Source organism: Babylonia areolata, chromosome 6 (assembly GCF_041734735.1).
Source record: "Babylonia areolata isolate BAREFJ2019XMU chromosome 6, ASM4173473v1, whole genome shotgun sequence".
Classification (NCBI taxonomy): Eukaryota; Metazoa; Mollusca; class Gastropoda; order Neogastropoda; family Buccinidae; genus Babylonia; species Babylonia areolata.
This window is the reverse complement of record NC_134881.1, coordinates 41,192,369-41,220,326: the sequence shown is the minus strand read 5'-3', so window position 1 is coordinate 41,220,326 and position 27,958 is coordinate 41,192,369. Positions and strand designations below refer to the sequence as shown.

Below are 27,958 nucleotides of genomic sequence, written 5' to 3'. Positions count from 1 at the left end.
AGGTCAACATATGTGCAGACTCGCTTGTGCCTGAATCCCATTCGTACGTATACGCAAGCAGAAGATCAAATACGCACGTTAAAGATCCTGTAATCCATGTCAGTGTTCGGCGGGTTATGGAAACAAGAACATACCCAGCATGCACACCCCCGAAAATGTAGTATGGCTGTCAACATAGCAGGGTAAAAATGGACACATTGATTAAAGCCCACTCGTATTAATACGAGTGAACGTGGGAGTTGCAGCCCACGATTGAAGAAGAAGAGGAAGAAGAAATGCTCATCAGCATCACTGTTTCTCAGGTGAATTTTTATCTCTTTTTTTTTTCTCCTCCTCTCCTTTCTTCCCTCAGCCTGCCTGAAGACTACTGGAACCTGCAGCTGCCCCACAAGCTGCCGCCTCGCAAGGAGACCCTGCCCATGATGGGCCTGCCCATGCTGGGATACATGGAGCAAGGGGTGGCCTCTGCCCTCATCTCTGCCCTCACCGCCACGGGAAACTTCAAACCCAAGTACCCCTTCATCTCGTCCTCACGCTCCGCGCTTCTCTACGTGGCTTACCATCTGAAAGGTCTGTAAATTAACAAAAAAAAATCTTTTTAAATGGCTCAGTGCTGGGCTTATATCAGAGATTGATTAAGCTTACAGTTGGGCCAACAGCAAGGTGGGAGCTGTATAATCATGTGAATTATGATTTTTTTTTTAAGAATCAATGCTCAACTTATACCAGGAATAGATTAAACTTAAGTTGGTCCAGCAGCAAAGCGACAGCTATACAGTCAATGGTTTCTCCACTGCAATGGGAAGTCATTTACAGCTTAGTCTTTTGTGAAGGACTTTGACTCTCAAACTCGAAGGCAAGATTGCACTGGCGCTTTGTGCTGCAGCCCAGCCTAAGGGGCTAACTGGTGTTATGGGATCATCCCATCAACTGTCCTAAAGCCCTCTTGGCTGAGAGAGTGGGGACTGTAATTTGGGCAGGACACTCTCCGCTGTAATCAAGTTCTAGTCTAGATAGTCGGGACAGCATTTGGGTCCTGATGGTCATAACTGGACACAACTGACCATCATACATGTAACTTTTTTGTATAAAATTCACTTGGTTGTCTGGCTGCTTGCTAGTTCAAACCCAAGTACGTCCTTCATTCTTTTCTCTGCATGGAGTAACACCTGAAAGATCAATAATTCAATGTATGTATGTGTGTGTGTGTGTGTGTGTGTGTGTGTGTGTGTGTAGTGCGTGTGTGTGTGTGTGTGTGTGTGTGTGGATGCGTGTTTTAAATCCTTGACTGCTGCCGATGCACGCTGCTCAGAATGTAGGACATTGTTGTTTTACTCGGGACTTCCTCTTGATAATGCATCATTTTTAAATCGGAAAAATCAGTTACACCATTGAAAAGTGCACAAAAAAGTGTGTGTGTGTGTGTGCTTGTGTGGATGCGTGTTTTAAATCCTTGACTGCTGCCGATGCATGCTGCTCAGAATGTAGGACATTGTTGTTTTACTTGGGACTTCTTCCTCTTGATAATGCATCATTTTTAAATCAGAAAAATCAGTTACACCATTGAAAAGTGCACAAAAAAGTGGTAATCGTCCTTTGTCAGCTGCCCAGGTTGTTTGGCAAAGCTTGTCTGTGCTTGCTTGTATTGTTTACCATTGAGAGTCAGTATTCTGTGATATCTGGTGGAAGAGTAACAGTTTTGGTGTATCCTGAATCTGCCTCCTAGAATTCTGTTCCGAAGATTTGCTGTTCGCCCAGCATAGGAACTGGCTTTGTCATTGTCCATTTTAATGTCTAATCAGTTTGGTTGTGTCAGTGTTTCGTGTTTCCCCCAATCCCCCCACCCCCCCTCACACTCTCTCGAGATGGCTACCCGCATTGGCCGCATGAGCTGATCAAGGTGTTGAGAGAGAATCCTGAATGTATCTTGAAGATGTAGTATTATTTTTTACTTGTTGATTGAGAATCTCATAATTTACGTGTGTGTGTGTGTGTGTGTGTGTGTGTGTTGTCTGTTTCCAGCCTTCAACCCCAGAAGCTCAGACTATGTGCGGAAAAAGTACAAACAGAAGCTGCAGAAGTTTGAAGAGACCTGCAACCTGATCCGTTTCCTCGGCGACAACATGACAGTGCGCTACCGGGACCCCAACGAGAGGCCGGCTGATTTCGACTCCAAGCTCGAGGTCTTCTTCGCTTTGAAAGGAATCGAACCCACAGCCACCTGGATCTCTTGAGTCGGTGGCCTTGCTCATGTAGGAAGTTGTCCTTAAAACCAAGCTGAGGATCCGTGGCTGCTGTTTGGTCCACTGGCTGTTGAGAGTGAATGACAGAGTGATTTTTTTTTTTGTGGTTGGCAATCCTTGTGAAAAAGGGGGTATTCTCTTGTCCATGCTTGCACACAGCCATACAGATTCACTCACACAGATACTTGTAAACAAGTGTACAGACGGTCAGATGACAAATATACATGTATGTGTGCGCATACACAGGTACTCTTTGAATGTGCTTTTTCCTTCTCCCTTCATCCTTTCAGTTTCATTCACTCACACACATGTCTTGAGTGCATCCACACACATGAGGAAAGGTAGATCGATGCTGCTTCTGAAGGCTTACACAACAGTGTAATGACAGAATCTAGTGTGGCTGTACAGTGTTTTGTCTCATCGTCTCATAATTCAAATTCCCAAAAGTGTTATGTGTAGAAGCGTCGTTTTGTATGACCATGTGTGTGTGTGTGCGTGCATGTGCACGAGAGATGTATGTGTGTGAGAATTCCTTTGTTGTTGTGTTAATGAGTGTTTTCCTCTGTCAAATGGAAATTAACTGTGCATTCATGCAATGTTAGGTTGTATGGTTAACCTTTTAGGACAAACCCTCTTTATTTTGTCACTATTAGTCTTTTGTAATGGTATGCTGCTTTTTTTTCCTTCTCAAATTAGTCTTTATTCTGTGACAAAAATATCTGTACATAGAAAAAAGCATTTTAGATATAGTGTAAATTTAGTTTATGTGCATTATATTGATGTATATATTTTTGATTATTTTAAAAACCTTTTTTCAACAGACTTCAGAGATAAAATGCAAATGAAGCACAAAATCACTCCATTCTCAGAACCGATAGTCACTTTTTCAGTTTGGAAAATTAATCTGAAGCATCACTTTTCCCGTGTCACAATTTCAGCACCAGCAAACAAGCCAAAATAATCACCTTTCACTTTGAGAGAGAGAAAAAAAAGTAAGAGAACTTTACCAAAGAGACTTCGGAGAAAACTACCAGGTAAAAGACCGAGGTGCAACAATACTGCTGTCAATTTTTATGAGAGCAATAAATGCAGACTATACTGTTAAAGATATAAAAGAATTACTGGGAGATTTTTTTTTTTTTGTATACAAGTATTATACAAAGGAATGTAAAACAAAAAGATTTCATTATTTATATGCAGTAATGTGATGAGCATATTCTTCCAAAAATTATCTGAAAGAACATACAACAGCTGCAAGATGGAACCAGTTGTGCATTTCTTTCAAAAATCGATGCTTATTTGAATTGCTACTTTCTAAAAAATTATATATATAAACATCACTTTTAAAATTGTGAACATTTGTGTTTTTGTTCTGAAGGAGAGACAAATGCTTGAGTATTTGAACATTGTGTATTTTTCCTTTGAAAAGAGACAGCAGATTTCTTTCCAGAGTGGAAATGTGTCTTGGCTTTTTATTTTATTTATTTTTTTAATATATATATATATATATATTTTTTTACATGGAGACAGCCGTACCATGCTTTTCCTGTGAATTATTTTATGCGATTGTTTTATGAGGGCTGTGATATATACATTTACATAATTTTTACAGTGATATGATGATGTTAAGTCCATGCCAAATGTATTTATTAAAGCCGTTTTGACTTTTGCGCAGTGTCTTTGAAAAGTGAAGAGAAGAGAGGAAGAGATTGAGAGAGAGCATGGGAGAGATCAGGAGAGAGCACTGCAACTCTTAATTCACTTATATATAATTACAAATGATAGTACTTTGGGTGGGCTGCGACGGGTGCAATAGCCGAGTGGTTAAGCGTTGGACTTTCAATCTGAGGGTCCCGTGTTCGAATCACGGTGACGGCGCCTGGTGGGTAAAGGGTGGAGATTTTTACGATCTCCCAGGTCAACATATGTGCAGACCTGCTAGTGCCTGAACCCCCTTCATGTGTACATATACAAGCAGAAGATAATACGCACGTTAAAGATCCTGTAATCCATGTCAGCGTTCGGTGGGTTATGGAAACGGGACCATACCCAGCATGCACACCCCCGAAAGCGGGGTATGGCTGCCTACATGGCGGGGTAAAAACGGTCATACACGTAAAATTCCACTCGTGTGCATACGAGTGAACGTGGGAGTTGCAGCCCACGAACGCAGAAGAAGGTGGGTTGCAATTCCCATGTCCTCTTGTATATAAACGAGGGGGCTTTTACATGTATGACCATGTTTACCCCCACCATGAAGGCAGCCATACTTCACTTTCGGGGGTAAATGATAGTTCAAAAAGAATGTCAAGTAGCAAACAGCCGACAAAACTAATCTGAACTCCACGGAAAGAACTGCTCAGAAAGCAAACTTCTGATTAATAAAAACCGGCACACAGACAGGCTCAAGTTTGGAGCAAAATTTCCTTTTTAAAGAGAATAGACTTCACAGACAAATTTACACCATGTATAAACTACAGTTTTACAGTTTCATTTGGCCTCTCAAGTTATTGTAACCTTAACGGATATGTACTCATGAAAGCCAGTTGAAAACGTAATTTGTACACAATGTCAAAGCACTAAAAATAAAAATGTAAGAGACATCTTACCAGCCATAAGGAAATAGACCACTCAGATACAATGATTTTTTTTTTATTTTTTTTTTTTTAGCTTATTAGGCTTTATGTCAAGGGGGGATTAACAGAAGAAGAAATGATGCATAATCAAAACGTGGAAGTCAAGAGGCATAAACTACGCCGGATATATTTTCTGTCTGCTGTCTAAGCAACATCGATGGCAGTCACCACTGCAATAGAAATGTGTACACGTTTTCAGTGGGCCGGTGTTGGTTCAAAATATATCAACCAGCAATAAAACCCACACCTACCTACCTAGGAGAGACCTTTGACCGCAGGCTCACTTGGAAACAGATCACCAGATGCTGTAGCAGGGCCAAACAGACTGGCGATCATGAAGAAACTTGCAGGGACGGACTGGCGCCATGAGATCCACCCCAATCCTGAAGATGGAGATCACTGGGCTACAGTCACTGGAGGACAGAAGGGACACAAAGATCCTCATCCAGACATCAAAATTCTAACGCCTTGAAAACCATCCAATGAACAACAGAATGAGCTGACCCACCAAGAGCCAGGTGAAAAGAGGCAGCTTCATCCACCAGTCAAGACGCCTTGAAAGACAAACCCCAGTCTTGATGGAACACGAAGCAAAGCCTATCCCGGCAAATGTCACCCACCCATCTTGGAAGAGGCAGGTGTTCCCAACAGTCGTCACCAGCATTCCCAGAGTGGAGAAGAGAGGAACACAGTCAGACACCCAAAGGAAGGCCCAGGCCATGGAGTACATCTGCAACCAGTACCCCCAGGAAGACTGGACCCATGTCTTTACAGATGGCTCCGCCACAGAAGCAACGAGGGATGGTGGAGCTGGAATCTTCCGATACAAAGACGGAGATGAAGAAATTGCAATCCCAACAGGAAAATACTCCAACTTCCGAGCTGAGCGAGAAGCCCTCTGAGGCATCCACAACAGTCTCGCAGAACTCCACAAGAACATCAGGGCAGGTGGTAGTGTTCTCAGACGCTCTCTCCGTACTCCAAGCCCTCAAGAACTCCCGCTGCAAAGAACAGAACCATATCACTTCAGCCCTTGTTGCCCTGAGTGCCAGAGTGGAGAAAGTGGTGATACAATGGGTACCAGCACACTGTGGCATCAGAGGCAACGAAAAAGCGGACATTCTGGCAAAAGACAGTGCACAGAAGGAGCAGGCCAATAAACTGGTGTCATACGATGAAATGAAGACAATCATCAAGGCACAGCAAGGAATAAAGTGGCGCCTCCAGCACCCCAAATATAACCCAGAAGACATACCATTTGCTGGAACAACGGGAACAGGTCAAGATCTTCCGCCTGAGGACTGGACACAACCGCCTGCTCCACCACATACACACAAAATTTGGCATTGGACAGAGTAGAGTGCCCTTGTGAGGGACCAATGACAACCGACCACATCCTTCAAAACTGGGGGACGCATGCAGCATCCAGGAGGAAGTACTGGCCAACACCGACAGCAGTGGAAGCCAAACTGTACGGCACCCTGGAGGAGCTGCGATGGACGGCAGTCTTCATCGAGGACACCGGGCTGCTCATCTAATGGGAGGCGAACGAGGAAGAAGAACCAGCAATAATTTGTTGTCGTGCATGCTTACACTGAAAATTTTTGTTTAAATAAAATCATGTGCACACACACACACATGCAAGCATGCAGGTACACATACACACACGGTGACCAGCTTCATTATTTTAATAAGTTAATAAACCAGCAATGACAACCAAAACAAAACATGAATATTGTACACAAACAGAATGAGATTTTTGCCAGTGCAGAAACAATGTGTGCATATTTTAGCATTTACTGTTTCAACAAGCTTGTTCATCTCCAAAGCATCATAATATCAATAATGATATTGTTACATATCGCTGAATCTTATGTAGTTAGTACATAAAGTTGAACACCTACAAATCATTTTGAATCTTACCTTTAGTGAAACAAGACATGATCACAATGTGGAGGTCAAATGTTCTCTTTTTATCACATCTGATTAACAATTTGTCAAACATTTGAGGAAACTTTTTATGAGAGAATCAAAATATTCAATCTGACCTTAAAGGAAATAGAGATTAACCTCAATTGGCATAGTTTTCATACTACTGTCTAACTGCTCTTTTGCTGTGGTCAGCAAAGGTTGGAAACAGATTTAGGTGGTTAACAGGATAAGTTTGTCACCACTTTCGAACAGGACTCGAGCTCTCTCATGGAGTCTCCCGTCGGTCCGACCGATGAGTAGGCAGGCAGACTTATCTGTCGGTGTGTGTCCCTCATATGGGAGAAGAGGCCGATTCTGGATTCGCAGCACTTCCCACAGGTATTGCAAGGGAAAACGTCTCCAGAAGTTGAGCCCTACTTCCTTCGCTCACGCTTCTCCTTAATGGCCAGTGTTCTTTTGTTTTTAAACTTTCACTTTCGAACAGGACTCTAGCTCTCTCTATAAGGTGGTTTTTATATAGCGAAAACTGAATATCATTGACATGGGTTTTGGTGTCGGAACCAGGAACATGTTAACATTTTTATCATGAACCAAGATCAAATTTTAACAGGGGAAAAACCTGCTCTAAATCACGATTTCTATAGGACCTTTTCATATAGAAGGCAATTGTTTAAGCACAGTACATCAGCAGAATCAGCGTTACTGGCAAAACAGAACTTGCACACAAGGAATCTGGCCTGGCTGACAAACAAAAACTGCATTCTTCTATCAGTCTTTCAAATCCTTTATCACCCATGAAAGAAACAAAACAAGAATCAGTTGTCAACCTCAATTTTTTATCATCACTATATCAAACTCTAGGCAAACTTCGCTGTCTAAGTGTGAAGGAGAGCGAAAAACAAAAACACCGAGTCATTTTCATCTAGGAGAGATGAAACAACAAAAACACTTTATTCATTATTAGTAATCACGAAACTCCAAAAGGAAACTTTGTTAATAAACTATCCAACTGAAGAAAAAAAAAGTGAGGAAAAAAACGTTTGACCCGGTATGTTGTGGGATTCAAACTGTTTCACAACGCCATCATTGTTCACTCTGTTCTTCCTGCACTTCCGTCTCGTGGGTGATGGGGATGGACCGCTCCTGGGAAGCCTCTATGGCCTTCTTGGGGGCCTTCAGGGTCAGCACGCCATCTCGGCTCAGCGAGGACGTCACCGTGTCTGGATCCACATCCTACACACACACACAGTGAACACGTTCACACAGCTCGTGCCCTCAGTGAGCTAAAGCATTAAAAATACGGAAAGCCCCCCCCCCCCTCCCTTCCCCCCATCCGACCTCTACATATACCTACCTCTGGTTTCAGTTTCAGTTTCGATCCGTCTCAAGGAGGGGCCACTGCGTTCGGACAGATCTACACCACATCTGCTGGGCAGATGCCTGACCAGAAGCATAACCCAACATGCTTAGTCAGGCCTTGACTGCATGCGTATACAGTTTTGTGTGCCTATCAGTGGAAAAAATCTGTACACTCTCGTTGCCATGGGTTCTATTTCAGTTCACCAAGTGCGTGCTGCGCACGAGACTTCGGTTTGCGTTGTTGCTACTTTGGAAAAAGACGTTCTACTGAAGGCAAGACGTCAGTGAAAGAGCCGAGTGCCGAATCGGAAAATTGTTTTGACGAAAGTGACGAAAAAGAGCTTGGAGCTTATTCCAAGTGTGATCATGGTCCAGAGGCAGAAACTACTACATTGTGTGCAGTGTCTGACTCTGGGGGGAAAATGGAAAGTATAGTACTCTCTGAAAGAATCAGTCTTCAATTTACGATTTTGGCCAGTTCAGAGCAACTTCCAAGTATGCTGTGTATATTGCCGACCAGGCTCCAATCCACCCCATCAAAGTCAAGTCAAAGATAGGAAGGAATTTAAGTGACATTCGATTGAAACGGTCAAACTGTTATCCAATTCCTCAACAACAGGAAATTTAAGTGACGTTCTGTTCAAACGGTCAAATTGTTGTCCAATTCCTAAACAGGAAATTTAAGTGACATTCTATTGAAACGGTCAAACTGTTATCCAATTCCTCAACAGGAAATTTAAGTGACGTTCTGTTCAAACGGTCAAATTGTTGTCCAATTCCTAAACAGGAAATTTAAGTGACATTCTATTTAAGCGGTCAAATTGTTATGCAATTCTTGAATAGAAAGGAATTTAAGAGACATTTTGTTCAAACGGTCATATTGTTAACCAATTCTTAAACAGGAAGGATTTTAAGAGACGTTCTATTCAAACGGTCATATTAACCAATTCTTGAAATGGAAGGAATTCAATAGACGGTTTAAATTATATACATATATATAAAAAATCTTTAATTGTTCAACAGTACACATGATTACAATGCAAAGACAAAGGAGCACCAACAAGCTTAAAGCTTATAACATGCTTAACCCTTTCACCGCCAGTCAATTTAGAGTGCAAAATTCCTTTGTGCCATAAACACAGAAAATACGGTGTCTAACAATAGCTGGGAATTCCACCTGTAATGTGTAGAAAATATGGCCTGCCCTACCACTGAACATTAGGGGCAGTAGGTTCATGGATAACAGACTAACGATCTGGTCACCCTTCAGTGACATGGGTCCTCTACTTTGCTGCTGCATAAATGCGGAGTTCGGCAGTGAAAGGGCTAAGAGACGATCTATTCAAACGGTTCCAATGTAAATCAATCCTTACCTTGGGTAGGACGTACTGTCGTGTGAACTCCCGTGCGATGAAGCCATGTTCGTCAGGCCGCTCCTCGTGGCGGGCACTGATGATGAGGCGCTTTTCCTTCGTCTTGATGTGGATCTCCTCGGGCCGGAACTGCCGCATGTCCATGTTGATGCGGAACTCCTTGTCCGTGTTGGCCACCTGCACAGGAAACAGAGGGTGGTCTCGGCAAGGAATGAACTTCCAGATCAAGTAGTCACAGCTCCATCACCGAGTCGCCGCCTTCAGTTCAAACGACGTCTTGACAACCATTGGAAACACTTGCTGAAGGGGGAAGATGCCCCTGATGTATTCCCTGTGATGAGCCTCTCACCGTGAAACTCGTGCTCCTTGACTGTTGGGATCTGCATGACGTTAGACACAGACATTACACGGCAGTTTCTTTGAAGATCTTGTTTCGTGATGTCCCTCCGTGGGCGCTGATGGACTTCTTGAAAGTGAACATTTTTAATCAGATTTGAAGGTTTTAAACTATGGAAGGTTTTTTAAACTTCGAGTGGAAAGCTTAAAGTGGTGACTCGTTTTTATTGTTTTTTTTACCCTTGTAGTAGGTATTAACGTCACGATAGACTTGAGATGGCCTTAGTGGTCCGCGAGGCTTTAAGCACCATAATTTCATTTCATTTAATTTACCATTGGAAGGACCTGCAAACTGACCACAAGTGCATTCAGTAGATCTCGGGGGAACTGCTCGCCACGCATGGACTGAAGTTAATCGAGAGCTTGGGACGTGAACAGGTGTGTTACAAGGCCTCAATCATGTAGATGTCAAGTCATAATACTCTGTACTGCCTTTGACTTCACTGTGGATGTTGCCCTGCCTTTCACTTCACTGAGGTGTTAACACAAATAGTTTCGTGATTATATTTATATACAATTATTGCCCCTGAACTTTTTGAGGTTGAACAGGACAGGGTGTTGGAAATACAGTGCCGTAGTAGTAATAATAATAATTATACATAGTTTTTCTATGGCGCGATATCCAGCACCAATGCTGCTCAAAGCTCCTTACATAATCCAGTTGACAATAAATATGCCTTAAAAAACATGAACCGCTATCTGACAATGGAAAACATCCAGTGTGTTCATATGAATGAAAAAGCACACTTGAGATGAGTCAGATTATTATATTATATTATTGCCTCAGTTGGACTTCTCTCTGAGGAGGCTGTACAGTAAAGGTGTCAAACGCAAAGTGTTGAACTTATTGTACAATTATTGCCCTGGACTTTTATTGGAGGTTAAACGTCAGGTTTTGCACGTGACACAGTGACGTAATTATATTATTGCCTTAGACTTCACTGAGGAGGCTGTACAGCCGGGACAGTGTTGTACACACAGCGGTGCCGTAATTGATGACGAAGTGATGGCCTAGAGGTAACACATCCGCCTAGGAAGCGAGAGAATCTGAGCGCGCTGGTTCGAATCACGGCTCAGCCGCCGATATTTTCTCCCCTTCCACTAGACCTTGAGTGGTGGTCTGGATGCTAGTTATTCAGATGAGACGATAAACCGAGGTCCCGTGTGCAGCATGCACTTAGCGCACGTAAAGAACCCACGGCAACAAAAGGGCTGTTCCTGGCAAAATTCTGTAGAAAAATCCATTTCGATAGGAAATACAAATAAAACAAGAGAGGCAAGGCATTCAAGACTCACTTGTGATAAATTACGTTCCTAGCATTAATTACAGAGTAATTTCCCTTTTTTACTATCTGCACCAAAACGTTTGCAAAATAAATAAAAATACCATGCTTAGCTAAAGAAGTTCCTGTTTGAACAAAAAATGATGACTCCTCTAGTTGTGTCAAAGAGGTCAAAGTGCCAAGTTTAGAGGATACAAAAAATATAAATATAATAGTAAATGCAGTTTGCATATAATTAGGCTTCTTTTTTTATTTTTTTTGTGCCCATCCCAGAGGTGCAATATTGCTTTAAACAAGATGACTGGAAAGAACTGAATTTTCCCTATTTTTATGCCAAATTTGGTGTCAACTGACAAAGTATTTGCAGAGAAAATGTCAATGTTAAAGTTTACCACGGACACACAGACACACGGATACACACACACACACACACACACACAACCGAACACCAGGTTAAAACAGACTCACTTTGTTTACACAAGTGAGTCAAAAACTGTACGCAGGAAAAGAAAAAAAAGGGTGGCGCTGTAGTGTAGCGACGCACTCCCTGGGGACAGCAGCCCAAATTTCTCAGAAATCTTGTGATAAAAATAAATACAAATACAAATACAATAACTATTTAATCATTGCCTTGGACTTCTGAGGAGGTTGAACAGGACAGGTGCAACTCTGTCTCTCTGACACACACACACACACACACACACACAGTGCCGTAGTTATTTATCACCGACTTGGACTTCACTTAGGTCATAAGCATAGGATAGGTGTTGCACACCCACTGATTCTGAAATCGAGAAGCTAATGTAAGACGTTGCATGGGAATGTCATGGATGTTCAGATACATATGAACAGACGTGAACTGAAAGAACATTCTAAACAAATGTGACAAAAGGCTGCATTAAAAAAATATCAAAACTTAATTTGGTCCCGTTTCCACGTTCCGTACGTTCTGGTATAGCATTGTGGAACTATCACATTTGTGCAGAAAGTTGTTTCAACAGCCTAATTTTGATGCTATTTTCAACATCCGTCGTGAAGACCGAGGTCACGGTTTGGTATTAGTTCTGTTCGAGTTACACACACGGCCATAATTTGCTGTTTGCTTTAATTCCGATGTTGAATTTGAGGTTGGTGCATTGCAATGGTCCGTCTCATGTGAAATGCAGTAGTTAGGTGTCAGTTCCAATGTCATCGATGTCCTCGCTAACGCTGTCATTGTCAAGTCTTCATCGCTGTCTTCATTTCTCTCCCTCTCTTTCTCTGTAGGATTTATCCAACAGTGAAAGATTAAATGTTTACAGAATCTGTTGCAGTATACCCGACGTATTTTACTGATAGACATTTAAAGGATGGAATGACAAGACTTGAGTGTTGGCATTTTGGAAATTACATAAGTTACGTCTGGGTAGGTATGGGTAACTGCGAACGATCCAGTCGAAACGACCAGCTCAACGTGTGCACTGTAAAAAATGATGTCGTATGATAGTCGAACGTAGTTCTTTTGTTTTCGAAAGCTTTCTCCAACTGGTTGCACCAGGAAAAGTTAGTCCGCTCATTCTTTTCCACGATTTGTCGACGTTTGAAATGGCAGATGTGCCTGAGGGTAAATGCGAACAGGCAAGTCTAATTGCGAACGATTGCTTTGGGTACTGTTGACAAACAAAACAGAAGCAGGTCTTGAACTCAGACTTATTATTGGAACATCGCACCGGACTGTTGTATTGTTGGTTTTTATCACACATGCACACAAACACACAGACAGACATTTAAACACACACACCCCACACCGCACACAAACATCCTTTTGAGAGTGCTCAGTAGCTGTGCAGCATCGTTCGCGAATAGACTCGCGTCAAAATATCCAATTGTCTGATTGCAAACGACACTATTTTGCAGATGCCTCTCAAACTGACGATCTGATCTCAATCTCACCAATATGCTTTCTAAAATTCTCCCAGCACTAGCAATGCGCATTCAACATATCCGATCAAATCAACTATTTTTAACTTTGTCAAAGTTCAAGTCCTACAACATGCTTCAATTGGTTTTAGCATTTTGTGAGCACGTTTGTAACTTTGGTCAGCAGTGGTGCGCAAAGAGAAGAAAAAGCGCGGAAATAGAAATAGCTGATGTTTGACTGTTTCTTGGAAATGGATATTCATCAAAGTATAAGAAAAAGGTCGAAGCAGACATTGTATTGTGAAATGCAACCGTTAGGTACGCTTCGAAGTGCGGCAGAATACGAATCGTTCGCAATTAGACGCTGTTCGAAATTACCCATACTTACCGTATAGAGTACACAACAGGCCGATTTATTAGGTCAACTTTGCCAGAAGGATAAACAGAAGTGCACTGTGCACTTTGTCCTGTCTTGAATAATTTAAGAGTACAACACATCACTGAGACATAACTAATATCCCGATCAGTTTAGACTAATCGTTACTCACGAACACACCCTCAGAAATCTGTCTGTACAAATCGTCTAAGCTACGAACCACTTATGTGTTCGTGTAATTGACTGAGCAATATCATACTTATAAAAAAAATCGTGTATAACTGAACAGAGTCCTGTTAGCCAAGCAGATGTATTGTGTATATCATGCATTACTTTGTAGGCCTATATGTCACTTAACATGGTATGATTCGTGGATTGTTTTGTTTTTCAAACATTTTTGAGACTTGACCCTTTCATATGGGGCAATGGCCTAAAAAAAAAAAAAAAAAAAAAAAAAGAATATCCATCGAAACCACTCATCTCTAGGATTTGTGTCAGGAAACAAGAGAAAACCAAGATGACAAAGGAAATGCTTATTAATGAGGGGAACTCCCAATTAACTGACGCTTTCTCACATTGAGAGAAAACACGGCAAGGGAAGGACCACGTACGCTTTCTCGCTATTCCATGTTTTATCGTTAAATGACAGTAAGCGCGTGGGATTGCTCTTTCTTGTGGGATTTCTTTCAATAAGCATACCATGTGCTGGCAGCCATTTTAAAGCACAGAAATGTGCGTGTAAAGGCGCAATATATCATTACAATTCATCAGTTCCGCGAACCCATCATAAAATGAACTTTCCTTACGGTCAGTACATCTCTCGACCTGGAAGATAGAAAAACAAATGATCGAAGCCATCAAAGTGCACTCTCTGAATGTCGAATCCATCTGACCACTCCCAAGGCTCTTGCGCCCATCTCATCCAATTGCATGCGTCTGTCCGCGGTACGCGCATCCATGTATGAGCGCATGAATCATTGCATTATATTCTGAGCTCCAACAACTAAAGCATCAGTTATGGTTTCAGTTTCAGTTATAAAATAACGATAACTTAAATGGTACTTGTACCACGCAGTTCACAACTCGCGCAGAATAGTACTATGACATAGCCTCGATACCATCGGGCAGGTCTAGCTATTACTTCACCAGCATCCTCAGTGAACATTGCCAGCTTCTGTTCCAAGCTGTGTTGGTGACGGAGATATTTTAACACATCCCAGTTTAATCACGAGTCTTCACAACCCGCTACAACCAGCTGATCCGTCATCCGTGTTGACACCGATTTTGCTTGGAGGGGGTGGGATGGGACGGAGTGGGGATAGGAGCAGCTGATGGCTGAAAATGCCCCCGGCTACAAACTAAACCCTTGCTTTTAGTCGAGTTTTCTCATCAGTCGTTTGTAAACACGATTCAGATCGTCTCATTTATGATCAGGAAGCATGGGGGACGAAATGCCGAAGCCCTATCTTAAATTAAACCTTTTAGGTCTGGGTAATATCCATATTTCTTCCCCTGTGTTCTTTCCGTTCGGTTTCGTTCCGAAGACGGAAAATTGCTTATTTGTTTAAACAACATTGTAATATATTCTCCACATTTCTTCCCCTGTCGAATGACGCCGCAAAGAAGGCCAGTCAAAGAGTGGAGAGGAAGAAATGTAGAGTATAGGCTATATTATAATGTTATCAAAATTTAAAATTCTATCCAATTTACAATTTTTTCCATCTTATAAACGGAAAAGCACAAGGGAAGTAAGGTAGGTATTGCCGCCTACATCTGTACATTGAAGGGATAGTGTTCTTTTATTACGGCGCATCAGTTCCATTCGGAAATATCTGTCCACCGATGCAACATCTAGACTACTCGTTTCATTCTCTCGCCTCGACTACTGCAACTCTATTGTTTGGTTTGCCTGCTTCAACCCCCAGCGCATACAAACTCTGCTGCCCGACGTGTCCTCAGAAAGAAAAGATTTGAGCACATCGCTCCTCTTTTACAACATCTCCATTGGCCCCCTGTCTCACACAGAATAAAGTACAAGATCTGCATTTTTTGTTATAAATGTATTCACAAATCTGCCCCTTCCTGTCTCTGTGGTTGCCTTCACCTCTACAACCCATCTCGCTCTACGACTGGCTTCGGATCCACTCTGTCTACACTGACATGCACCGGCCCAGATTCAAACACTTCACTTTGAAATGAGCTCCCCCTTCGCTTCGTCAGGTCCCCTCACTAAGCTCTTTCAAGTCTGGGGGTGTGTATGGACACGCATCAAGATCCACTGGCCTTGCTAAAACAATCCTCAAAGGAAGCGGCTGTTGAGACGCAAAGAGGAAGACATGAAAAAAAGAAAAAAAAAGAAAAAAAAGGATGACATTGTTTTACATACCATTTGCAGAGGCCCAGCTTTTGAAACTTTTCACACGTACAACTATACACCTGTAGGAATAATTATGGTTAACAGTTTTGTCTGGCGACCCAATACTAAGAGTTAAGGGGGGAAAATGTCGAGACACGTAATTCTTCACTTGTGACTTTCGGCTCGATTATTCGGCTCGGACCCTTCTCCAGTCTTCTCACGCGAGTATGCGGCAAACAGACTATAGTTATAATCGTGGCGGTTGAATGTATCCAGACTTGTACGTGGGTTTTTTTTTTTCTCTTTTCTTTTCAGTGCGTTCGACTTACTGGTCACGATCAACCATCTTTGAAAGATGGACGTCGTGGAAAACTGGGCTGAGGGTGGAAATATGAAATTAATTTCTATACTTGAATTTCGAAAAGGTGGGATCGAGTTGTATCAAATGACAATATACATATTTCCCCCTCAAAGCGGAATGATTAGTGTTCACAACCAGGCGTGGACGTTCACTGTGCCAGTCATTTTGAGGAGTGAAGGAGAAGAAATGTGTTTATTGCCCATCTACCTATCTATCCATCCATCCACACACACACACATAAACCACAGAGCTTTTTTTGAAAGGGGGAGGGGAGCTGAGAAGAGAGAACAGGGAGTGGAGGCCCAGTAAAGAGTGGAGTGGCTGGGAGGAGGATGAATATTGGAGCTTACCTCTGAAACACCGGTCTCACGAGGTGGTGGTGCTCGCACTCGATGATGCAGCTGGTGATGTCCCCCGTGACCCGGACACGCGACACAACGGCTCGGATAACCGATGGCACCAGGGCTGTAGAAGTCGTCAGGAACCAGGTTGCCAAAGTGCTGATCGAACAGCAGTGAGGGCTCCCTCAGTCTCTCCCACGGGTCGTCCCAGAAACCGCGAAGCAGAGCATTCAGGGCCATCTTTTTTTGCTGTTGAATGTATACGTACGTGCAATAAAGTCGTCTTCTTCCAGTGACGTTGAACCAATATGCCCAGCCTCGTCGTCAGTCGATGTTTCCAGGAGGCACTTCTCAAACTGAAGCAGCAGCCGCAATCTCAACACTCAGTGGTTTTATAGGACAGCTTGAGTAGGGGTGAGGAGAGGGGTGTTCTAGAAGTCTGACGAATGCATTGCACGTGCAATGGATGCAATGTTTACGAGGTTTTCGAACAAACACGATCTCTCTCTCTCTCTCTCTCTCTCTCTCTCTCTCTCTCTCTCACAGAGGCAAAGCACACCGTGCTCAATCTCTCTCTGTCTTGTGTCTGTCTCAGTCTTCAGTGAAGCAGCACACGGGCGTTTCGTGCACGATCTTTCATGAACTGCAGCTTTTCATGAGCACGTGTTCACTGAGACGCAAACAGCGGTGTCACACTGATTCCTGCAGGCAATTCAATGCACCTTGTCCGGAAAGCGGTTCTCTCTCCCCCCCCCCCCCCCCCTCTCTCTCTCTGTGCGCCCCGGTGCGTGCGTGTGTGCCCACGCAGTGTGTGTGTGTGTGTGTGTGTACTCACTGTTTATTTATGCATGCGAACCAACCGGCTGACACTAATACACATATATAGGCCTAATCAGTGTCAGTCGCTCAAGGAGGCGTCACTGCCTTCGGACAAATCCATATACGCTACACCACATCTGCCAAGCAGATGCCTGACCAGCAGCGTAACCCAACGCGCTTAGTCAGGCCTTCAGAACCCCCCCCCCAAAAAAAACAACAACAAACAAACAACAAACAACAACAACAAAAAACAAAACATAAATGAATAAATAAATGAATATATAAAAAAGAAATAAGTAAATAAATAAATAAATAAATAATTGATAAATACATAAAAGAGAACTACTACTAATAATGATAATATCTATAAGGCGCAAAAACTTGATGAAGGCAACTGTAAGCGCACAAAAATAAATACATAGATAAAATAAAATAAAATAAATAGATAACAAGAGAGGCAAGGCCTTCAAGAGTCACTTGTGATACACTTTTAAAAAATGTAATCGTTAAAATGTGTTCTATATTTGTTATTATAAAGCTTCGGGTTATAAGAAAAAGAAGAAGAAAAAAAAAATTCCTAACGGCAGATTCGAACCCCAATTGTTCGGGTGAGAAGAAACTGTCTTACCCATTACACTATCGTAGCGCGTTGTTTGATGTTCAAAAACATAATATTTAAACATGCTTTTTTAAAGGGCGATAAATCGAGTGAGAACGCTGTTTAAATCATATTATTCTGGTGTATCTTGGGCATTCAAAACATCTTTAAGGGCAATTAAAAATTCTTTTTAAGTCCGCGGTAAAGGAGACGTGGCTATCGCCGCAATCACACTGCAACATTTAGCCGTTTTCTCTGGATCTAGATAGATGTACCAGCTTAGTTACACTGGCACCCAGCTGACATGGTCGATTCAATTTCTCTTTTATGTTCATTCTAGTTTTATAGTTTTAAAGTTGATAGGAAATTTGAGTATTTTGTTAAACTAATAACATGTAGAGCCAAGTACGAGTACTTCTAAACGTCGTATGAAGTGAAAAGGGCTTCATTTTGAGAAAAGTCAAGACTGGAAATTTTTACGTTTAATCAATTCAAGGGTAATAACTCTGATGGTTTATTATATTAAACTGCGAATTCCGACTTATTCTGTGGATATTTTTATGGCAGTTTGAGGCATAATCCAGTAAGTGATGAGGCGTTGACAAATCTTTCTCTGAATAAATATTTAACAGTCTCCTTCTCCAACTTTCCACCACATGTTATCGTGTATTGCCGATTGAATATAGGATTGAACGGGCAGGTCAAAAACTCAGCCAATATATCTATAAAGTCCACTCGTTGTATTGATTTTAATATTTTCCGAAAAAGACCACTTGGGCGAATGATCATAGTGAAAGCCCTGTACACTGAGAGTAAAGCACACAAGCTTTTTAAGTATTGAGTATAATTTCAAAATGTAATGTTTAAGATGAGAAAGATAAGTTTAAAGCAAATTAAGCCCCCTAGCATTAATTACAGATTAATTTCCCTTCTTTACTGTCTGCACCAAAGACATGCAAAATAAATATAACTTCCATGCTTAGCAAAAGAAGTTCCTGTTTAAACAAAAAATGATAAAAATGACTGCTCTTGTTGTTGTGTCAAACTATCAGATCAAAGTGCCAAATTTAGAGAATTGAAAATATATAAATATAACAGTAAATTCAGTTTGCATATAATTTGACTTCTTAAAAAAAAAAAAAAAAATTGTGCCCGTCCCAGAAGTACAAGACTGTTTTAAACAAGATGACTGGAAAGAAGTGAATTTTTCCTATTTTTTTTGCCAAATTTGGTGTCAACTGACAAAGTATTTGCAGGAAAATGGCAATGTTAAAGTTTACCACGGACACGCAGACACACAGACAGACACAGACAACCGAACACCGGGTTAAGACATAGACTCACTTTGTTTGCACAAGTGAGTCAATAAAAAAAGACAACAATGATGATAAATGAGCAAATAAATGTGAAACATGCAGACACACATTCGCACATACACACACATAATTATGCATAACAGATATACAACAAACATGTAGTTTCACAGATATGAAAGCACGGTCAAATACACATAAACGTAAGCCCCAACACACACACACACACACACGTTACCCTGCACCCCCCCCCCACCCCCCTCCGCCCACCAGCCCCCCTCCTCCACACACTCATTTCTAGGCTACGTATCGCAGCTTCCACGGCACACACACACACACAGCCACACTTACTTGTACAAGCACACACACATACGCCCATATCCCCCAACCCCACCCCAAATATATATATATATGCACACCTGCACGTTCCAATATTCTGTTGCTCCCACTATGTAGGCATGCATACACACACATACCTCATTACCCCCCTCCTCCCCCCGCCACGTGCACAGAACTCATCTGACACTTGTGTACACTTACACCCTCGCGCACGCACACACGCACACAAACACACAAACACACAGACCCACAAACACACGCATACACACACGCAAAGAGGCCACCACTGATTGGCCACAAGAGGGGTGTGAAAAAGATCTCTGATGCCAAGAATGTGGCGTCTAGTGTGTTGCTCAGTCTATTGTATTTGGAAAAGCCCACAGAGACTCTGTTCCGATTTGAAGAAATTTGCGCAATGTTGGTTTGGAAATGATGCCGATATTTGTTTGATTTGCAAAGCATCGTGCTCTACCTTTCATGCTAGACTTACGGCCGCTCACTCTCTCTACCTTTATTTCTTTGAGGCGATCGATGGTGTGATGGCCTTGTACCTGTTCTTTTTGATATTCTTTAACTTCTCTGAGGATTTCCCATTTTCCTAGATGTAGGCCGCTCGTTGTTGTTGCGTGACCAGCAAGTCTGTCAGCTCGCTCATTCCCCTTAACACCTGCATGTCCCGGGCAGTATGACCATGTAAGTTTTTTTAATCTGACAGTTGCGCATTGCCTTATGCCACTCTGGGCTTCCCATTCCATTTTCAATTTTCTGTATGAGGTTCATTGAGTCGGTTAGAATCATGGTATATTGGTTTCTGGGCATATGGATAGACGATAGCCACTGGAGGGCATGTGTCACAGCTTCAACTTCCATCGTTAGGCTGGAGGTTGTGACTTTGTAGGCAGCATTCTCTTACCTAATTGTTTTTCCATTTTGTTTCGCAGTGAATCCCCAACCAGATTGGTCTTTGGTGACTGAGCCATCTGTGTATATGATGATGTCCTCATCTTTACTGTTTTCTTCCATTTGTAGCTTCACTTCTGCATCAGTTTTGCCCTCTGGCCATTCCCGACAATGTCTTCCTAGAGTGGGTTTTCGGGGTTTTTCTCGCATTCTTTGTTTCTTTCACGTCTTTTAGTCGGTATACTAGCTGGATTGTGTCTTCTGCTTGCCCATCCATGATCTTCCTCGTCCTAGACGGCTGCCTTTTGATTCTTTGACTGCGTCATGCAGTGGGTTTTGAGGGTTTTCTTATGCTCTGAAGTAGGTCTTAACCTGTTCTAACTTGTTTCTGGCCTGCACTGAAGGAAGGTCAAGCAGGTATCGCATGGTTTCCGTGGGCTTGTCTTTTGTTGTTCCAAGGATCAGTCTCATAGCTTCATTTTGAACTCTTTCTAATTTTAGGAGGTTGCTTTGAGACGGCGTTGTTAGCCCAAGTCCGTAGTCGATCACGCTGAAGACGAGTGATTGATATAGCAGGAAGAGGTGGCGTTGTTCAATACCTTTGGTTGCCATTGCTTTTAAGACTGAAAGACCCTTTTTGCATTTGAGAACAGTATTTTCCGTATGTTTTCTGAAGGTCAGCATCCTGTCGAACTGTATTCCTAGGTAGCGTAGGCATTTCTCTAGATTTATGGTGGAAATTTTGTTTTTTAGGTTCTTGTTCAGTATGATTGCTACTCCTCTTCCTTCATTCCTTTGAATACTGTGAAATTCTCAAAATGTATTGGTCTGTCTGCACTTGTCCTGGTTTCTTGGAGACATAAAATGTCAAAATCATATGCCAGTTTCTCAACTGTTGAAATTCTCATTCTCGCGCTGGAGCAATTCCAGCTGCCGATTCTAAAGAATTATTTTGAGAGCCGCTCTGCTTTTGTCATTCTGCTACCTAAGCACAATCTCTTCCCACCTCTTTTGCCACGCCGGTTTTGGGGTTTTAGGGATCTGAATTTATGTCTCGTGCAATGCAGCTGATCCCCGAGGTGTACGCGAGACAGGGTTTTGTTGGTATCCATAGAAGGGTGTTCTATGTGGTGAGGGAAAATATTCGGTCGCCCTGACAGAGCCTCTTATCAGGGAAGAGCAATGGATGTCCATCTGTGTGGAGTCCGTCAGCCTGGTGTCGCCCTAAGGCCAGACTGCATACAGTTATAGGCCTAAGTGTGCCACTGAGTAATCGCGTCGTGCGGTGATAAAATAAATATCTTGTAATCCATGTCAGCGTTCAGTGGGTAATGGAAGCAAGAACATGCTCAGCATGCACACCCCCGAAAACGGAGGATGGCTGCCTACATGGCCGGCCGGGGAGACTGAAAACTGACGGTCATACACTCAAGCAGTGCCCGTAAAAGCTCACTCGGGCTCGTGTACGTACGAGTGAACGTGGGAGTTGCAGCCCACGAACGAAGAAGTTTCCGATTAGTTCAGCATACATGATAATTATGTTTGTTTCAGAACAAAAATTGATAAGCTAGAAATGCAATTAATTCAGTGAACTGACCCGGCTCCATTGGTCAGTTCTCTCAGCAGTCCGGCAACTGACTCAGTTGACTGAGTAGAAACCAAACTATTCTTCTGACTGAACTCAAAATTAACAGAATAACTAAAAAAAAAACAACAGCAAAAAAACACTTCAAATCAGAAGTGGTCAACTTTCATGTTTTGACTGCGGGCAAAACACGCACCATGAGAATAACACAAAATTGTTTGCTTGGCTTCGCCCGGTTTCTGTAAATAGATTTTTGCGGTAAAAAGACGTAACCCACAGACTTTGTTTTGCTTCGTCTCGTGATAGTGCCTGCTTGAGGCGCATGACCACACAGGAAGGTGCCTCCAGGAAGAAGTGGATAACTGTGGTGGAAAGTATCAAGTGATTTCTGTTGGTGGGACATCGTTATCCAATTTTACGCAGCAACAATGCCTCAACTGATGGGCAGTTTTGCGAATCAGGCCGTTTATGTGTGTACATTGATGTCGGTTCTTCTATGGTCAGTTTATGGACACGGAGGCAGGCCACACAGAGAAGATCACGAAGAGAGTCCCAAAGTTATCATCATATCTTTCGACGGGTTCAGGTGGGACTATCTCTCCCGAACAAGTACCCCGAATTTCGATCGAATTATTCGCAATGGCGGGCAAGCTCGTTATGGGATGAAGGACGCGTTCATAACGAAAACGCTGCCCAACCATTTCACTCTTGTCACGGGATTGTATGAAGAGAGTCATGGCATTGTTGGCAACACCATGTTCGATCCTGTTCTCAATGAAACTTTCGAAGTGGAAAACCGATCGCAGATGGCTGCGTCGCGTTGGTTCGATGTTGGAGCGGAACCGATCTGGGTCACTAATCAAGTACAGAAGAAGAGCGGACGATCAGGGTGCATGATGTGGGTGGGTTGTGAAGCCCCCATCAAAGGGGTTGTACCAACACGCCATGTGCCTTTTGATGGAGACATGACCATCGAAACCCGCATCGATGAAACCATTGAGTGGTTCAAAAGCACGTACCCTGTGAACCTAGGGCTGATTTATTATGAAGAACCCGACCACACAGGACATAAGTTTGGCCCAGACTCGCCAGAGGTGACAGCCATGATTGGGACGCTGGATAAAGTGGTTGGGCATCTCTTGAAGAAATTGGAGGAGGCTGACTTGTTAGATGATGTAAACATCATTCTCACCAGTGACCATGGTTTTACAGCGACAGGGCCAAACCGTATTGTGAATCTGGATGATTATATCGACCCAAACAGCTACAGAATTTTCAGCTCTTCTCCTGAGGCAGCTATTCTACCTAATGAAGGTAAACTATTTAGTTTATTTTCTTCTTTTTTATTCTTTGTTGTCATTAGAATTATATTAAAGTCTTTTTCCTTTTGAGCTTACAGAGATTAGGCTAGTGATACCAATACTTTGTACAGAAGAACTTCCCATATATCTCAGTTTTGAGTCAGGTGTGTTATTACTGTTAACACAGTTTAAGTTCTATGGCCAACTGTCCACTCCGCATAAATTTTTGTAAAAGAAAGTTCTTCTTTTGTCGTTACTTCTGCTGTTAGTGAGAAAAGGGATATGAGGACCGGAAAGGAAATTTGTGATCATAACCATTATGTACAAAAGACAAGATAAGTTCCTTGACTTGCTGGGAGTGGGACCACTCCATGAAACTGAAAATAATTCCACAGGGGTAGATTCTCAAAAGACATATAAGATAACATATATACTGATATAGTTATATAACATTGTAATTTGTATTTTCAATTTCATATACATTATATATATATATATATATATATATATATATATATATATATATATATATGTTATGGAATATATGTATATTGTATGATTATACTTACACAAGTTATAGACCGTACAAAAACCAAGCTGGTGAAAAATTAAACTTTTTTGTTTTGTTAAATTACATTGGACTAGCTATTCAGTAGTTAAAAAAGAAAAGTGTCTGTCTGAACCCCAGGACTGGAGGAAGAGGTCTTTGCCAATTTGTCAGCCGGGGCCAAGAGTAACCCCAACTTCAAGGTGTACAACAAGAGCACAATCCCTGAGGAGTTCCATTTCACACACAATCGTCGCATCATGCCCATCCTCGTGTCTGCCAGGGAAAACTATTCCATAGTGTTCAATCATTCCACATGGACAGCCAGTGAGTAGACTGTAGAGTGTGTGTGTGTGTGTGTGTGTGTGTGTGTTTTGTGAGTGTGTGTGTGTGTGACTGTCGGTCTCTGTGTGTGCACATGTGGGTAAGTGTGCATCACTGCATGTGGCCCATTATTGTTATTCTTATTTTAATGATTAATTCTGTTGGTTCTAATCTAAATATCTTTTTGATTTGATTTTATTTTGATTTGTTTACTTATTTTGTCTGTTTGCCATATTTCATTTTCAGTTTTATTATGGTTAATGGTTTATATTATCAGTAATTTACTTTGATAAATCTGTATTTTTTCTTGCTGCATTTGATTGGCTCTCATTCAGTCTTTGTCTCGAGGCCTGACCAGTGTGTTGGGTCTTATAATTATATATATATATATTGTGATATATAATAATTAATATAGATCAGGCATTTGCTTCCTCTCACCCCATATTTTGATATTTCTTTAATAGCATATATATATCTGGTGCAGCATAATCATATCTATCTATCTATCTGTCTATTCACGAATTCAGTTTTGAAAAATCTTGCCATGACACTGAGGCAGTCTTGTGTGTGATAGCCTGATAGTGATACACATGCATCTATAGAAATTATACTTTTACTGTTATAGACAAATGTCTAGAGCCCTATTTTGCAGAATAGGCATTATATAGTATATTATTATATTATTATATTTTATTATAGTATATTAAAAAAAATCATTATTCACACTTGCATAGAATGATAGATTTTTATGACTTTAATGTGCACATGAACACACACACACACACACACACACACACACATGTATACACATGCGCACACACACAAACACACACACACACACACACACACACACACACACAAACACCACCCTGCCCCCTGCTCATCATATTAAAAAAATTATTCAGTTTAAACTTCAAAAAGCTGCCAGATTGGCAAACACAGCACAACACAACCAAAACAAAACAAAATTACAAATCAAAACAAAGACAAATCACATCACATCTCCCAAGAATCATGAATGGATGAAAAAAAAAAAAAAAAATCCTCCGAACAAAAACAAGTCACATAGAAAGATACATAGATAGATCTCCTAACAATCATGAATAGATTTGAAAAAGAAAAAAAAAATGTTTGTTTTCCTGCAAACAAAAAGAAGTCACATAGTTAGATCGCCTAGCAATCATGACTGGATTTGAAAAAGAAAAAAAAAATGTTTGTTTTCCTGCAAACAAAAACAACTTTTTAACAAGTCAAACAGATCTCCGAACAGTCATGAGTTGATTATACATATATATATATATATACACATACATATAAAATTATAAAGTTTGTTTTCCTCAAAACAAAAACAACAGGTCACATAGATCTCTTCTAACAATCATCAATCATGAATGCATGAAAAAAAAAAACAACAACAAAAATTAATGTTTGTTTCCCTCCGTACACTCCAGAAGGGAACCACGGGTACAACAACAGCCTGCAGGACATGCACCCGTACTTCCTAGCCATGGGGCCGGGGTTCCGCAAGGGGGCAGAGGTGGCCTCCTTCGAGAACGTGGACGTGTACCCCCTGATGTGCCACCTCCTGGGCCTGGTCCCCGCCCCCAACAACGGGTCCCTGCATCCCCTGCTGCCCCTGCTGAGGGAGAAGGATGAGAAGACCACCGTCATGACGTTTGGAACATGTAAGGCATTGTTTTGTGTGTGTGTGTGTGTGTGTGTGTGTGTGTGTGTGAAGGGGTGTGGTGTGTGTTTGTGTTTGTGTGTGAAGGGGTTTTGTTGGTGTGTGTGTGTGTGTGTGAAGGGGTTTCGTGGGTGTGTGTGTGTGTGTGTGTGGAGGGGGTGTGTGTGTGTGTGTGTGTACAATGTGTGTGAAGGGGTTTGGTGTGTGTGTTTGTGTGTGGGGGGGTGTAGGTGGAGATGTGTTTTTAAAGCCCCAGGAGATGTATATATATAACATATATATATATATAATTATTATGCATCACTATCACTATCACAGTATCAGCAACAGACCATGTCTGTTTCTGGAAGACGTCATGCAGCATGAGCGTGCCACATCTCATCTGAAAGAAGAACACAGGATCTGGAAGGTTGCAGTGTAGGTTACATTACAGTTGTCATCTATATATACATGAATGAATTGATAGATTGCATTTCATGAGCCTGTGGATAACACTCGGTCAGAGCGCCGAGACAGTGAGGGAGTATTGTAATCTTCTTCTTCTTCGTTCGTAGGCTGCAACTCCCACGTTCACTCGTATATACGCGAGTGGGCTTTTACGTGTATGACCGTTTTTATCCCGCCATGTAGGCAGCCATACTCCGTTTTCGGGGATGTGCATGCTGGGTATGTTCTTGTTTCCATAACCCACCGAACGCTGACATGGATTACAGGATCTTTAACGTGCGTATTTGATTTTCTGCTTGCGTACACACACGAAGGGGGTTCAGGCACTGGCAGGTCTGCACATATGGTGACCTGGGAGATCGTAAAAATCTCCACCCTTTACCCACCAGGCGCCGTCATCGTGATTCGAACCCGGGACCCTCAGATTGAAAGTCCAACGCTTTAACCATTCGGCTATTGCGCCCGTCGAGTATTGTAATTAGAATCAGCACTTGTTAAAGATCTTTCTGATAAATGGAACAGTGTGCACATGCTGTGTGAGTGTCCCCAGACATGTCTGCACGACCATACATGAGACAGCAATGTAGCGTTGTTGTGACACAGTAATTTTGTCTTGAGCATAGTGCAAGGATACAGTTTCTGCATTTGTGTGGCAGGAGAGTGCATTTTGTTCTGTGCTTGTGTGTGTGTGTGTGTGTGTGTGTGTGTGTGAGAGAGAGAGAGAGACACTGTGTGTGTCTGTGTGTCTCTGTGTGATTTTTATCTGAAAGAACAAAATGATTGAATCCCCTTTCCTCCACCAAACAAAGAAGTTGTAACAATGAAAGGAAGGAAAAGGAATTAAATGGAGAGACAGAGAGGGAGGGGGTTAAGTGATGCAAAAAGTCTTGTGCAACAGTCTGGAAAATGTGAGGCTCCATGTATCGACTGTACGCATGTATATATTTTTATATCTATATTGATCAGCATCACATACACTGATAGTGATACAGGTTTCACAAAAAGTTAAGGAACACTTGGAAACTTACACAGTGTCCTTCTTGGGTGCATGGTGAAATGCTGAGACTGCTTTTTTCCCCCCCTTTCTTCTGCAAACAGTGGTGTGTGTGTGTGTGCAGTCAATGTAATGTGTGAGCACAACTCATAACAAGAGTTGCTTTCTTGGATTTTTTTTTTTTTTTTTTTTTTTTTTACACAGTAAATCCACATCTGTTGTTTATGAACCACTAGCGGCACTGAATAAGTGTAATATTTTTTGCTAAAACATTTATTTTTTTTTATAGCAAAATTTTCAAACTGTTCGTGGTGCATGTGCACCATAGCCAAATGGTTAAAGCATTGGACTTTCAATCTGAGGGTCCCGGATTCGAATCACGGTGACGGCGCCTGGTGGGTAAAGGGTGGAGATTTTTACGATCTCCCAGGTCAACATATGTGCAGACCTGCCAGTGCCTGAACCCCCTTCGTGTGTATATGCAAGCATAAGATCACTTTAAAGATCCTGTAATCCATGTCAGCTTTCGGTGGGTTATGGAAACAAGAACAT

At 42.0% G+C, this 27,958-nt stretch overlaps 3 protein-coding genes across 4 annotated transcripts in view; 2 read left to right on the top strand and 1 right to left on the bottom strand.

Moving 5' to 3' along the window:
* Positions 1–3,913, top strand: part of LOC143283017 (adenylate kinase 9-like) — a 68,778-nt gene extending 64,865 nt beyond the window's left edge. For both annotated transcript variants that reach the window (XM_076589008.1, XM_076589007.1), the window contains 2 exons: positions 353–570; positions 2,023–3,913. In XM_076589008.1, the coding sequence (XP_076445123.1) occupies positions 353–570; positions 2,023–2,234 (430 nt within the window). In that variant the 3' untranslated portion in view covers positions 2,235–3,913. The remainder of the gene's footprint in view (positions 1–352; positions 571–2,022) is intronic.
* A 2,636-nt stretch (positions 3,914–6,549) lies between these two features.
* LOC143283404 (alpha-crystallin B chain-like) lies at positions 6,550–16,900 on the bottom strand. The gene is made up of 3 exons (XM_076589620.1): positions 16,565–16,900; positions 9,544–9,720; positions 6,550–8,044 (listed from the first exon to the last, which is right to left on the bottom strand). The coding sequence occupies exons 1-3, from the start codon at positions 16,793–16,795 to the stop codon at positions 7,895–7,897; spliced, it is 558 nt and encodes a 185-aa protein (XP_076445735.1). The 5' UTR covers positions 16,796–16,900; the 3' UTR covers positions 6,550–7,894.
* Positions 16,901–22,405: 5,505 nt separating this feature from the next.
* Positions 22,406–27,958, top strand: part of LOC143283016 (ectonucleotide pyrophosphatase/phosphodiesterase family member 5-like) — a 19,225-nt gene continuing 13,672 nt past the window's right edge. The window contains exons 1-3 of the mRNA XM_076589005.1: positions 22,406–23,423; positions 24,099–24,284; positions 25,733–25,966. Coding sequence (XP_076445120.1) covers positions 22,538–23,423; positions 24,099–24,284; positions 25,733–25,966 — 1,306 coding nt within the window. The 5' untranslated portion in view covers positions 22,406–22,537. The remainder of the gene's footprint in view (positions 23,424–24,098; positions 24,285–25,732; positions 25,967–27,958) is intronic.